The 13500-nt window shown below is 45.5% G+C and overlaps 2 protein-coding genes across 2 annotated transcripts in view; both read right to left on the reverse strand.

Annotated features, from left to right (window-relative positions):
• The window catches only part of LOC306936382 (uncharacterized protein), a gene marked incomplete at its 5' end in the record, with an annotated part of 450465 nt that overhangs the window by 261442 nt on the left and 175523 nt on the right, over nt 1-13500 (reverse strand). The window lies entirely within an intron of this gene.
• Nucleotides 1-13500, reverse strand: part of pex12 (peroxisomal biogenesis factor 12) — a 21570-nt gene that overhangs the window by 2463 nt on the left and 5607 nt on the right. Inside the window, exons 2-4 of the mRNA XM_079519870.1 lie at nt 13139-13296; nt 11659-11945; nt 6124-6378 (exon numbers count right to left, since the gene is read on the reverse strand). Coding sequence (XP_079375996.1) covers nt 6124-6378; nt 11659-11945; nt 13139-13264 — 668 coding nt within the window. The 5' untranslated portion in view covers nt 13265-13296. The remainder of the gene's footprint in view (nt 1-6123; nt 6379-11658; nt 11946-13138; nt 13297-13500) is intronic.

Consider the following 13500-nt stretch of genomic DNA (forward strand, 5'->3'; position numbering starts at 1 on the left):
TTTTGCGGATTGTGTAGTCGCTTATTTTGGGCTCGTTTCCTAAATGTTGTTTAAACCAGTAATTCTCACCAAGTAACATTTCCATGTCAAGGACCCCCAGATTAATTAATTTGTCTAAGGACCCTACAATATCTAAACATATTTTGTCCCAGGGACCCCCAAACCAGATTTGTGTTGTTAAAACAAAAATATATATATTCCACATTTGTCATCTTTTTCCCAATATTTAATAGCAGATCTACAAGCTCACAATGGCTTGTGAATTTCAAATTGCCTAGTTATACCGCTTATTTCTGCCACATAATCTGGCAACACTGACAGGCAGTAAACTCAGTCTCAGGCCAGTGTTGATTTTGTCGACTAAAACTAAGACGATAAATGTTCGTCGAATACCTTTTTTCACTGACGAAAACTAAATGGAAACTAAATGAAAACTAAGCTATGATGACTAAAAAATAAGATTAAATATATTGACAATTTCGTCAGCAAATAAAAAGTAGACTAAAATGTCAGGCAGGGACTAGTGGACAAGACATCCAGTATAAGTCATTTTACACTTGGTTGCATGCTGAAAATAGCCGATCTACAAGCTCAAAACGCGCCCCGCTGCGATGCGTTGTGAGCTTGTAGATCGGCTATTTTCAGCAAGTGTAAAAACAGTCATTACAACGGCATCAAGGCCAGCCAAAATACATTTTAGTCGACTAAATCAACTGTAGATTACTAAAATCTTATGATATTTAGTCGACTAAAACTAGACTAACACAAAAACATTCCAGGTGACTGAAATTAAATGTGACTGAAATGAATAATATCGAATGACAAAAAAAACTAAAATCTAAATTTGCTGCCCAAAACAACACTGACTCAGGCTCTGTGAGGCAGACAGGTCCGCTCTGAGGACTGAGAGCAGGACAGAGTTGTCAAATAAATGTGCGCCGTCATTCATATTTATAGTCTTTTGATGTTAAAGGTATATTCAGTGATTTCACTTAATTCAAATATCACTTATTTTTTCTTATTTTTTGGATAATCCTCCCTACTATAAAGTGTTCTGACCATATAAAGAGTTCCTCCCTGTCCCCAGTTAACCCCTGGGGTCAAAAAACGCTAGTTTCAGTTTGGGCTTTGGGTGGCAAAGCCTTCATCCAATCAGGATGAGAGGGGCCTTCCTCCAATCATGATCGAGTGGGACAGGCCTTGATGCACGTGCTGTTGGTCTGTTGTACTTCCCCCACTGTAGAGCGTGTGCATGTGCACATCTTGTTACCGGGTGGACCGGGTTTTTTACCAAATCACCCAAATCACTGAATGCTCCTTTAATGCATAATGTTATTTGGAACAACACACTGCACTTCTCTCATGAACAGATATATTATATACAGGTTTCTGTCATGAACATGAACAACTCGTCAAGTGAGCTGAGGTCACCTGGTGGTGCCAAAACCACAACCACAATAGTATGAAGAGAACTGTTCTACATAAGAGCTTTTTCAGCTGGGAAATTGGAGTTTTTAATGTTTTTACACTTGCTGAAATTAGCCGAACTACAAGCTCACAACGCATCGCAGCGGGACACGTTCTGAGCTTGTAGATCGGCTATTTACAGCATGCAACCAAGTGTAAAATGACTTATACTGGATGACTTAACATCGACTTAACATCAACTTAAAATCGTGAAAATGTGGCGCGACTGTGGCTCAGGAGGTAGAGCAGGTCGTCCAATGATCCATGGGTCGGCGGTTCGAATCCCGGCTCCTCCTGTCTACATGTCGAAGTGTCCTTGGGCAAGACACTGAACCCCTAATTGCTCCCGATGTGCTGGTTGGTACCTTGCATGGCTTCCGCCGCAATCGGTGTATGAATGTGTGTGAATGGGTGAATGTAATGCACAATCTATGTAAAGCGCCTTGGATAAAGGCGCTATATAAATGCACCATTTACCATTTACCAAATCTTTGAATATATATTCTTTCAGAGTGAACGTTTTTAACTCAAATCTTTGAGGGGGGGGGAGTCCCTGGAATAACATATTTTGAGATTAAATACAGATAATTCTGGGGGTCCTTGACATGAAATAGTTTGAGCACCATTGATATAGAAACATATCAGAAAACTGTCAGGATTTAGAAGACATTTGATCCATTTGTAGAATCGACCTCAGATCTAAATGGGTTATTTATAAAAGTTAAAAGAGGCCGACATGTTTTGACTCTAAACAAGTCACTTGCCATGATGAAGACTCGTTTAGAGTCCAAACATGTCGGCCTCTTTGGGCGCCCATTTTGGGCGGGGAACCCCTTTTGGTGTTAGCATTATGTTATGTTTTAGCTATTAAAAAATAGCAGATCTACAAGCTCATAGCGCGGCACCGAGTGCCGCGCTATACCGTTTTTGTGACATGATTACTAAAACTACAACATCAGTCAACCTGTCGTGACCCCAAAGAGTTAAAAGCAGGACGTTTTTGACACTCTCAGTTTTAGGGTGTTTTCCCATTTTTTTTACCATGGACATCCACCGTCTCCATCACTTAATGTAACTTATTGTATTACTGTTATTGATTTGATATTAATATTGGGCCTTGGCCAAAGTATTTTTCTCTCCTTTCTCTCCTCTGATATTCATATCGCAGGTCAGGTAGTCAAAGAAGTCAGAACCAAACCTCTGCTGTGGCATTCCATTGCCATTATCCCATAGTTAAGTTACCATTCTGAATTCAATAATTCTTCCACATATCTCCCAGTTCATATCTCCAAAACATGTTTACATTTTTTCCCTTTCATTCTCTGTTCATCCATTCTCCAGGAACTGGTGTAGGCCTCCCCATTAGGACCGACGAGGACTCAGGAAAGTATTGAATTAAAGGGAATGAGGAATACCATCTCATGTGAGTTTTGTCTAAATTATTTTGAGGATACATGGACATAGATCCTATGGACTTGTATCCAGGCCTGTTGGCTATGAGAACCCACCTTTGTGGGTGATAATATTAGTAAGGTTTCCACAGGACCCCAGACTAAAAAATCTTGACTTTTCACTAACTTCTCCTGTCATAATGATAGCCTCTCTTAAGTTTACTGTTGTTTGCTGTTTGAGAGCCCTGTAATGTGACCCACTGATGTGATCTGAAGGAATGTGATTAGTGCACCTGGCTGACAAAGCCCCCCATGTTGAAGGTACTGTGGTCCATTTGACCCGTGGCTCCAAATTTTAGGTTGTTTTGGTCATTAATTTTGATAAAGACCCATTTTTGGGTGGAACATGACATGGTATTTTCTCTGTTTACCTTAACTTCAATGCCCCTTACCTCAATGTAGATATATAGATATATTTTTCCATCCCAATTTGTTCAACACCCAATCCCGTTTTTAGCTGTAATCTCATACATATATTTCTCCCCTCTTCTATCTTTCCTATTTTCTTAATCATTCTCATTTTTCAGATCCACCATTCAATCAATAATCAGTTCTATTGTTGGGGTATAGGGAAAGTCATTTGAGGTTTTCTACATTACAACACCTTGTTCAATTAATTAGGTACATTTATAATTATTTTTGTTGCTAGTTGCTTAGCTTATGCTTCTATTATTATTATTTATTATATTTTATAATAAATATTAAAAAAAATAGGTTTTAATTGTTTTATTTTTATTTATTTTTTTCACATTCGGACATCCTAATTTCCATAAATTATAGTTTACCTTTTCCCATTTTTAAGTAGGTTTATTTTGTTGCCACCTTGACATTATTTGTAAACTAAGGGCGGAGTTGTTAGATAAATTCTGACATGTTGTTTACACGTCATGTCAAGTTGGCCACTCCATCATATTCTGTTGGTCAACACATATAGAACTTTGGGCCCAGACCGTGTTCCATATAGGTCATATTTGGTCATCTTGCCCTTTTTATCATTTTACTCTAAGCCTACTGCCTGTTTACTCCGGGTTGTTCTCCTTATCCTATTTATGTCATGTCACCATCCACGTGCCTAATCATCTCAGCCCTATATTATCCTTTATATTATTTTATCATATTTATATTATGGGTTTCCTGACGCCAAGTTCAGATTCACTGTCTCTATTAGACTTTCCCCAGTCAAGTTAACTCGCATACTGAGAGGTCCCGGTCCCGGCCCTCAATGACGGAACCAAGGAAGATGTCACGATACCAGTCTCATCATCCATGTGCTGGTCCAATGAGTGCTCGACAACCAGCACCACCGTGGGATATTGCGGACATGGACTATTTACCAACCAATGAACGTTTATCAACAACTGACGTCAGATGCACTATTAATGCCAGTAACATACTGTGAAGGGTTCAGGTTCAGTTCGGATCTATATTGGAACAATTGAATACTCTAAATTATAGTGATGTATTGTACTATTATTATTATTATCTGAACCATGTACCACATTCTCTATGTAAATTGACTTTATTACCTACTAAAAATTACAGTTAAAACCTTAAACTTCCTCTCAGAACTTTATTTCGTCTGTCTCCAATTCGTTTTTAAGGTATCCTTCTATTTTTTATGGTACCGTGGCTGTCATTCAAGATTTAAAGGGCACTCCACTCATTTGTAAGGTAAATACAGCACGGTATTTGGTCTCCCTGCTGGGTTATTGAAGGTATATATATATTTACAGTCCTTTCTAATTAGCATTACAGAATAGATATCATTTATTTTTATCCATTAGATGGCCTTTCTCGCCATCTTTACAACAAATTGATCCTTGGGTCGCCGGATTTTTATACACAACAAATTGGTCTTCGATCCTTCCCTTATCTTAAATTTATGCAACACTGATCTCAGGTCAAAATGGGTTCACTTTTATAAATAAAGTACATCTATTTTTTTATCCACCCTCTCCTCGTTTTTTAACCTTTTGAGTGCTGGGATCGCCGCCTTGTCTTTAGTATTTCAGTCATTTATATATTGTTATATCACTACATAATGTACAGTGATTTATTTTCTGGTACCACGGAACTTCACGCGTGTGCGCGCCGTGGCATGCACACAGAACAGCTGCATATCCTAACGCCAGGGCTCCGCCGGACGCGTTGCGTCTCCGTCGCGTGCGTCACAAACGCACCGGTTCAATTTTAATGCACGCATTAATGTCACGCAACGCGGGCAGTGGAGCCACCCTTCATTGATTAAAAAGGGAACATTCCCTGACGGTGACGGAGACGCGACGCTGACGCGCCCGGTGGAGCCCCGGCGTAAGCTTATTGTTAAATAGTGTATGAGAGTTTTGGACACACAAACATAAAAGTACTAAGTAGACTTAAAATAGTAAACCTTAAAATAGTAAACCTAGACCACTGGGTACTTGGTTTGGGACGCGTTCTAATGTGCACGCACGAGCACCATGCGCGCGCGTATGCACGCGTGTGTGTGCGTGCCTGCGTGTGTGTGTGTGTGTGTGTGTATGCATACATCAGGTTGTGTGTGTGTGTGTGTGTGTGTGTGTGTGTGTGTGTGTGTGTGTGTGTGTGTGTGTGTGTGTGCGTGCCTGCGTGTGTGTGTGCGTGCGTATGCATACATCAGGTTGTGTGTGTGTGTGTCTGTGTGTGTGTGTGTGTGTATGCATACATCAGGTTGTGTGTGTGTGTGTGTGTGCGTGCCTGCGTGTGTGTGTGCGTGCGTATGCATACATCAGGTTGTGTGTGTGTGTCTGTGTGTGTATGCATACATCAGGTTGTGTGTGTGTGTGTGTGTGTGTGTGTGCGTGCCTGCGTGTGTGTGTGCGTGCGTATGCATACATCAGGTTGTGTGTGTGTGTCTGTGTGTGTATGCATACATCAGGTTGTGTGTGTGTGTGTGTGTGTGTGTGTGTGTGTGTGCGTGCCTGCGTGTGTGTGTGCGTGCGTATGCATACATCAGGTTGTGTGTGTGTGTCTGTGTGTGTATGCATACATCAGGTTGTGTGTGTGTGTGTGTGTGTGTGTGTGTGCGTGCGTATGCATACATCAGGTTGTGTGTGTGTGTGTGTGTGTGTGTGTGTGTGTGCGTGCCTGCGTGTGTGTGTGCGTGCGTATGCATACATCAGGTTGTGTGTGTGTGTGTGTGCGTGCGTATGCATACATCAGGTTGTGTGTGTGTGTCCGTGCGTACCTCAGTTTGCGTGTGTCCAGGTGTGTGCTGGCGTGCAGGTGTCGCAGGTCTCCCAGTGTGAGGTGCTGCAGCGTAGTTCCAGACAGCCACAGCAGGGGGCAGTGTGTGGCGGTGCGTCCCAGCACGTACAGCATCATGTGGGCGAAGCGCCACCCCCCCCACACGCCGCTCAGGTAGCTCTGGATCCCGAGCAGCCGCCGCGCCAGCCGCTGCACCCTGGAGCCACGCACGCGGATGGAGAACTCCTCCTCCTCCCTGTCAGCGGACACACAACAACCACACAGCCGTTCATCAACCACTGGCTCGGGGACCACCAGTGGTCCTTGAGGGGGGGGGGGGGGGGGGGGGTTCCAGGTGGTCCCCAGTTAAAATAACACGATGGAGAGTTGGTAGCCCAAATGGACCCTTATTAAGACATTATTATTGTTAATTTACAATAAGTATATACACAATTACAGAATGTAGAAGAATTGTTTGCCATACATACCATACATACAGCATGGAATTGCGGACAAAATCTCTTATCCATCGACAGACAAAATACTCAAGTTTTGGGTCCGAGAGGCTAAATGTCATCAAGATCCGTGATTCAAAATCACACCCGTGTGAAGTGAGGGGCGCTAATATATTAAAGTCTAACTCCTGTTGATTAGGTGATGTGATGGAGATGTAAAACAAACGGTGCCAACACAAACATTAAACGCCATTAACAAATAAAGCGACAATATGACGTAAACAACACAAACTTTGTCAATGGCGTTTACTAAACCAACTCAATAACTGTACCTGAACATCGAGGCCCGGGGTGTGGGTGGGAGATGGTGAGTAAGATAACTGGACCTGAACATCGAGGCCCGGGGATGTGGGTGGGAGATGGTGAGTAAGATAACTGGACCTGAACATCGAGGCCCGGGGGTGTGGGTGGGAGATGGTGAGTAAGATAACTGGACCTGAACATCGAGGCCCGGGGTGTGGGTGGGAGATGGTGAGTAAGATAACTGGACCTGAACATCGAGGCCCGGGGTGTGGGTGGGAGATGGTGAGTAAGATACCTGGACCTGAACATCGAGGCCCGGGGGTGTGGGTGGGAGATGGTGAGTAAGATAACTGGACCTGAACATGGAGGCCCGGGGGTGTGGGTGGGAGATGGTGAGTAAGATAACTGGACCTGAACATCGAGGCCCGGGGGTGTGGGTGGGAGATGGTGAGTAAGATACCTGGACCTGAACATCGAGGCCCGGGGGTGTGGGTGGGAGATGGTGAGTAAGATACCTGGACCTGAACATCGAGGCCCGGGGGTGTGGGTGGGAGATGGTGAGTAAGATACCTGGACCTGAACATCGAGGCCCGGGGGTGTGGGTGGGAGATGGTGAGTAAGATAACTGGACCTGAACATCGAGGCCCGGGGGTGTGGGTGGGAGATGGTGAGTAAGATAACTGGACCTGAACATCGAGGCCCGGGGGTGTGGGTGGGAGATGGTGAGTAAGATACCTGGACCTGAACATCGAGGCCCGGGGGTGTGGGTGGGAGATGGTGAGTAAGATAACTGGACCTGAACATCGAGGCCCGGGGGTGTGGGTGGGAGATGGTGAGTAAGATAACTGGACCTGAACATCGAGGCCCGGGGTGTGGGTGGGAGATGGTGAGAAATATAACTGGACCTGAACATCGAGGCCCGGGGTGTGGGTGGGAGATGGTGAGTAAGATAACTGGACCTGAACATGGAGGCCCGGGGGTGTGGGTGGGAGATGGTGAGTAAGATAACTGGACCTGAACATCGAGGCCCGGGGGTGTGGGTGGGAGATGGTGAGTAAGATAACTGGACCTGAACATGGAGGCCCGGGGGTGTGGGTGGGAGATGGTGAGTAAGATAACTGGACCTGAACATCGAGGCCCGGGGGTGTGGGTGGGAGATGGTGAGTAAGATAACTGGACCTGAACATCGACGCCCGGGGTGTGGGTGGGAGATGGTGAGAAATATAACTGGACCTGAACATTGAGGCCCGGGGTGTGGGTGGGAGATGGTGAGTAAGATAACTGGACCTGAACATGGAGGCCCGGGGGTGTGGGTGGGAGATGGTGAGTAAGATAACTGGACCTGAACATCGAGGCCCGGGGGTGTGGGTGGGAGATGGTGAGTAAGATAACTGGACCTGAACATCGAGGCCCGGGGTGTGGGTGGGAGATGGTGAGAAATATAACTGGACCTGAACATCGAGGCCCGGGGTGTGGGTGGGAGATGGTGAGTAAGATAACTGGACCTGAACATGGAGGCCCGGGGGTGTGGGTGGGAGATGGTGAGTAAGATAACTGGACCTGAACATCGTTGCCCGGGGGTGTGGGTGGGAGATGGTGAGTAAGATAACTGGACCTGAACATCGAGGCCCGGGGGTGTGGGTGGGAGATGGTGAGTAAGATACCTGGACCTGAACATCGAGGCCCGGGGGTGTGGGTGGGAGATGGTGAGTAAGATAACTGGACCTGAACATCGAGGCCCGGGGGTGTGGGTGGGAGATGGTGAGTAAGATAACTGGACCTGAACATCGAGGCCCGGGGGTGTGGGTGGGAGATGGTGAGTAAGATAACTGGACCTGAACAACGAGGCCCGGGGTGTGGGTGGGAGATGGTGAGTAAGATAACTGGACCTGAACATCGAGGCCCGGGGGTGTGGGTGGGAGATGGTGAGTAATATAACTGTACCTGAACATCGAGGCCCGGGGGTGTGGGTGGGAGATGGTGAGTAAGATAACTGGACCTGAACATGGAGGCCCGGGGTGTGGGTGGGAGATGGTGAGTAAGATAACTGGACCTGAACATCGAGGCCCGGGGGTGTGGGTGGGAGATGGTGAGTAAGATAACTGGACCTGAACATCGAGGCCCGGGGGTGTGGGTGGGAGATGGTGAGTAAGATAACTGGACCTGAACATCGAGGCCCGGGGGTGTGGGTGGGAGATGGTGAGTAAGATAACTGGACCTGAACATCGAGGCCCGGGGGTGTGGGTGGGAGATGGTGAGTAAGATAACTGGACCTGAACATCGAGGCCCGGGGGTGTGGGTGGGAGATGGTGAGTAAGATAACTGGACCTGAACATCGAGGCCCGGGGGTGTGGGTGGGAGATGGTGAGTAAGATAACTGGACCTGAACATCGAGGCCCGGGGGTGTGGGTGGGAGATGGTGAGTAAGATAACTGGACCTGAACATCGAGGCCCGGGGGTGTGGGTGGGAGATGGTGAGTAAGATAACTGGACCTGAACATCGAGGCCCGGGGGTGTGGGTGGGAGATGGTGAGTAAGATAACTGGACCTGAACATCGAGGCCCGGGGTGTGGGTGGGAGATGGTGAGTAAGATAACTGGACCTGAACATGGAGGCCCGGGGGTGTGGGTGGGAGATGGTGAGTAAGATAACTGGACCTGAACATCGAGGCCCGGGGTGTGGGTGGGAGATGGTGAGTAAGATAACTGGACCTGAACATCGAGGCCCGGGGTGTGGGTGGGAGATGGTGAGTAAGATAACTGGACCTGAACATCGAGGCCCGGGGTGTGGGTGGGAGATGGTGAGTAAGATAACTGTACCTGTACATCGAGGCCCGGGGTGTGGGTGGGAGATGGTGAGTAAGATACCTGTACAGTATGTGTATGTCTCGTGTATTTGTACTGTATGTCATTTTGCATCTACAGTATGTGTTTCCTGTACTGTGTACTTGCACTGTATGTAATGTTGTAGTTATGTGTATAGCAGGACACGTACAGTACCCTCTAAAGGGGCGGCGGTGGCTCAGGGGTAGAGTGGCTGTATGGTAACCACAAGGTTGCCAGTTCGAACCCGGGCTCCCCCAGAGTTAGTGTCGAAGTGTCCTTGAGCAAAACCCCTAATTGCTCCTGATGTGCTGGTTGGTGCCTTGCATGGTTTCCATTGCCATCGGTGTATGAATGTGTGTGTGAATGGGTGAATGTAATGCACAATCTATGTAAAGGTGTATGAATGTGTGTGAATGGGTGAATGTAATGCACAATCTATGTAAAGGTGTATGAATGTGTGTGAATGGGTGAATGTAATGCACAATCTATGTAAAGGTGTATGAATGTGTGTGTGAATGGGTGAATGTAATGCACAATCTATGTAAAGGTGTATGAATGTGTGTGTGAATGGGTGAATGTAATGCACAATCTATGTAAAGGTGTATGAATGTGTGTGTGAATGGGTGAATGTAATGCACAATCTATGTAAAGGTGTATGAATGTGTGTGAATGGGTGAATGTAATGCACAATCTATGTAAAGGTGTATGAATGTGTGTGAATGGGTGAATGTAATGCACAATCTATGTAAAGCGCCTTGGATAAAGGCGCTATATAAATGCACCATTTACCATTTACCCTCTAAAACAGGGGTTCTCAACGTTTTTGGCCGGGGACCCCCGGAAATGCTTTGGCAATGTCTCGGGACCCCCGCCCCGCCCCCTCCCGACCCCCAATATAAATTGACTGCTACAATAACCTTAACCCATTTTGGGCGGGAACCCCTTTTGGTGTTTTAAGCATTATGTTATAATTTAGCTAATGAAAAATAGCAGATCTACAAGCTCATAGCGCGCCACCGAGTGGCGCGCTACGAGCTTGTAGGTCTGCTATTTTTTAAAAATCATGAATTTTCTTTTTAAAAAATAATCTTTTTTTTTTTGAAAATAATTTGGGGACCCCCTAAAATAATTTGGCGACCCCCCTAGGGGTCGCGACCCACGGGTTGAGAACCCCTGCTCTAAAACGAGATGCCCAATACAATTCTGACGAACATGAAAAGGGTTGAAAACCACTGCATTAAAACCCATTCTGGGCGGGAACCCCTTTTGGTGTTTTAAGCATTATATTACACTTTAGCTAATGAAAAATAGCAGATCTACAAGCTCGTAGCGTGGCACCGAGTGCCGCACTAGGTCTGCTATTTTTGAAAAATTGTGAAAATGTGAGGCAAATCTTTGAATATTTATTCCTTCAGAGAGAACGTCAAAATCTTTGCTTCTGGGGGGGGTCCCTGGAACAAAATATTTTCAGATGGGGGTCGGCAGCTAATTACATATAATGCTGGGGCTCCTTGACATGAAATAGTTTGAGAACAACAAGTTTTTTCTGAAAACTATCATGATTTAGAAGACATTTGTAGAATCTGGTATCAGGTCGAAATGGGACCCTGAGTCTAGTCAAATAAAGTTGGTTGGTTGGTTGATTGATTGATTGATTGATTGATTGATGTATGTATATTTACTTGATGCGGGTCAGGATGTGGTCCAGTTTGTATGTATATTATATTTACTTGATGCGGGTCAGGAATCAGGATGTGGTCCAGTTTTCTATGTATATTTACTTGATGCGGGTCAGGATGTGGTCCAGTTTGTATGCATATTTACTTGATGCGGGTCAGGATGTGGTCCAGTTTGTATGTATATTTACTTGATGCGGGTCAGGATGTGGTCCAGTTTGTATGTATATTTACTTGATGCGGGTCAGGATGTGGTCCAGTTTGTATGTATATTTACTTGATGCGGGTCAGGATGTGGTCCAGTTTGATCTTCAGGTAGGGAACCAAACACAGCAGCAGCACGGAGCGCCACCGGTACTTCCTGCTCAGCCTCAGCGGAGGTCCAGGAAGTGTGCCGTGATAGGAGGAGGAGGAGACTCTCTTCAGGGCGTAGAAGTTCTCCGAGAAGGAGGCGGCCGTGCGCGACAGGAAGTGGTTCTGCACCAGCAGGTCGGCGCACAGGAAGAGCTCGTCGAACGTCCTCCACAGGAAGCCCAGGCGAGCCGGGTTCCACTCCACCAGGACCTGGAGGAGACGAGAGGAGATTCAGGACGGGAACCCCATTTGGTGTTTCATGGATTATGTTATGCTTTAGATATTGAAAAAAATAGCAGATCTACAAGCTCATAGCTCATAGCTACGAGCTTGTAGGTCTGCTATTTTTAAAATTCATGAAAATGTGGCCCAAAATGTTTGAATATATTCTTTCAGAGCGGACGTTTATAACTCAAATCTTTGCTTCTGGGCGGTCCCTGGCTGGAACAACATATTTTCAGATGGGGGTCAGCAGCCAAATACATATATTGTTGGGGTTCCTTGACATGAAAATGTTTGAGAACGACTGACATAGAGTTTTTCAGAAAACTGTCAGGATCGGCCTTAATTTGTCATATCGGGTCATATCGGTAACGGCGAATATGCCAGTCTAACCACAGATCCGACACAAGGGTAAGGGGTTGACATTATGGCAGGTAAATAAAATGTTGGGGCATGTGGAGTTTGCTTTGGAGTTGCCCAAACTGCAAGTGCAGACATGAGTGAGGAGTCTGCTATAAACACAACACGAGATATAGCTAGATACAAACACAACACAAGATCAAAACACTGGTATCGGAATTCTGTATCGGTATCGGGATCGGATCGGGAACAAAACAAGTGTATCGGGTAGAGATGCTCCGATAATCGGCCAGCGGTCGGTGATCGGGCATAACGGCCGATATTCACTCTGATCGGTAATCGGCATTTAACCTATCCGTGATCGGCAATTTACCCTATCTGGAGAAACGGATCTTTTACACCATTTAACCCATTCTGGACGGGAACCCCTTTTGGTGTTTTAACTAAGCATTATGTTGTGGAAAATAGCAGTCTGCTATTTTTGAAATATTGTGAAAATGAGGCACAAATCTTTGAATATATATTCTTTCAGAAGACTTTTTTTTTATTTCGACGTCAGGCCTAAATGACGTGGTATAAGTGGTATAAATGTCAATCAGATATGGAGCATAATATCATTTTGCATTTTTGTGACAGGCCTAAACATTCTCCCCTTCCTCCCCACACACACAGGAACAGTTTTGACATGGGTTTTGACATATAATAATTTTGGAAATATTAAAATGTGCAACATTTCACAAGATCGGTATCGGTATAAAAACTTGATCGGAGCATCCCAGTATCGGAACATCCCTAATTATTATAATAATAATACTAATCACCTTGACAGCGTGCTGCAGAGCGGGTCGCACAGCGTCCATCAGAGTCTCCTGGGCCAGAACTTCAAAGACAGAGGGCGTGTCCTCTACGGACACGCCCCCACTGACGTGAGCGCCCGCCTCCGCCATCGCTGCAGCCGGGGAGGTCAACTAGTGATGACCTGAGAGTAGAAACACATCAGATACCATTCGGACATGTCATATATAACATATACCTCAACTAGTATATACTGAAATTGTATATATATGCAATGTTATTAATCACTTGTTTTATATTTAGTTGTATTTTATTTTTTTAACTGTTTTTCTTACAGTCTTGTAAAATGTATGTCATATGACTGTATTGATTGTAATGTATTTTATGT

Source organism: Electrona antarctica (genome assembly GCF_951216825.1).
Source record: "Electrona antarctica genome assembly, chromosome: 14".
NCBI lineage: Eukaryota > Metazoa > Chordata > Actinopteri > Myctophiformes > Myctophidae > Electrona > Electrona antarctica.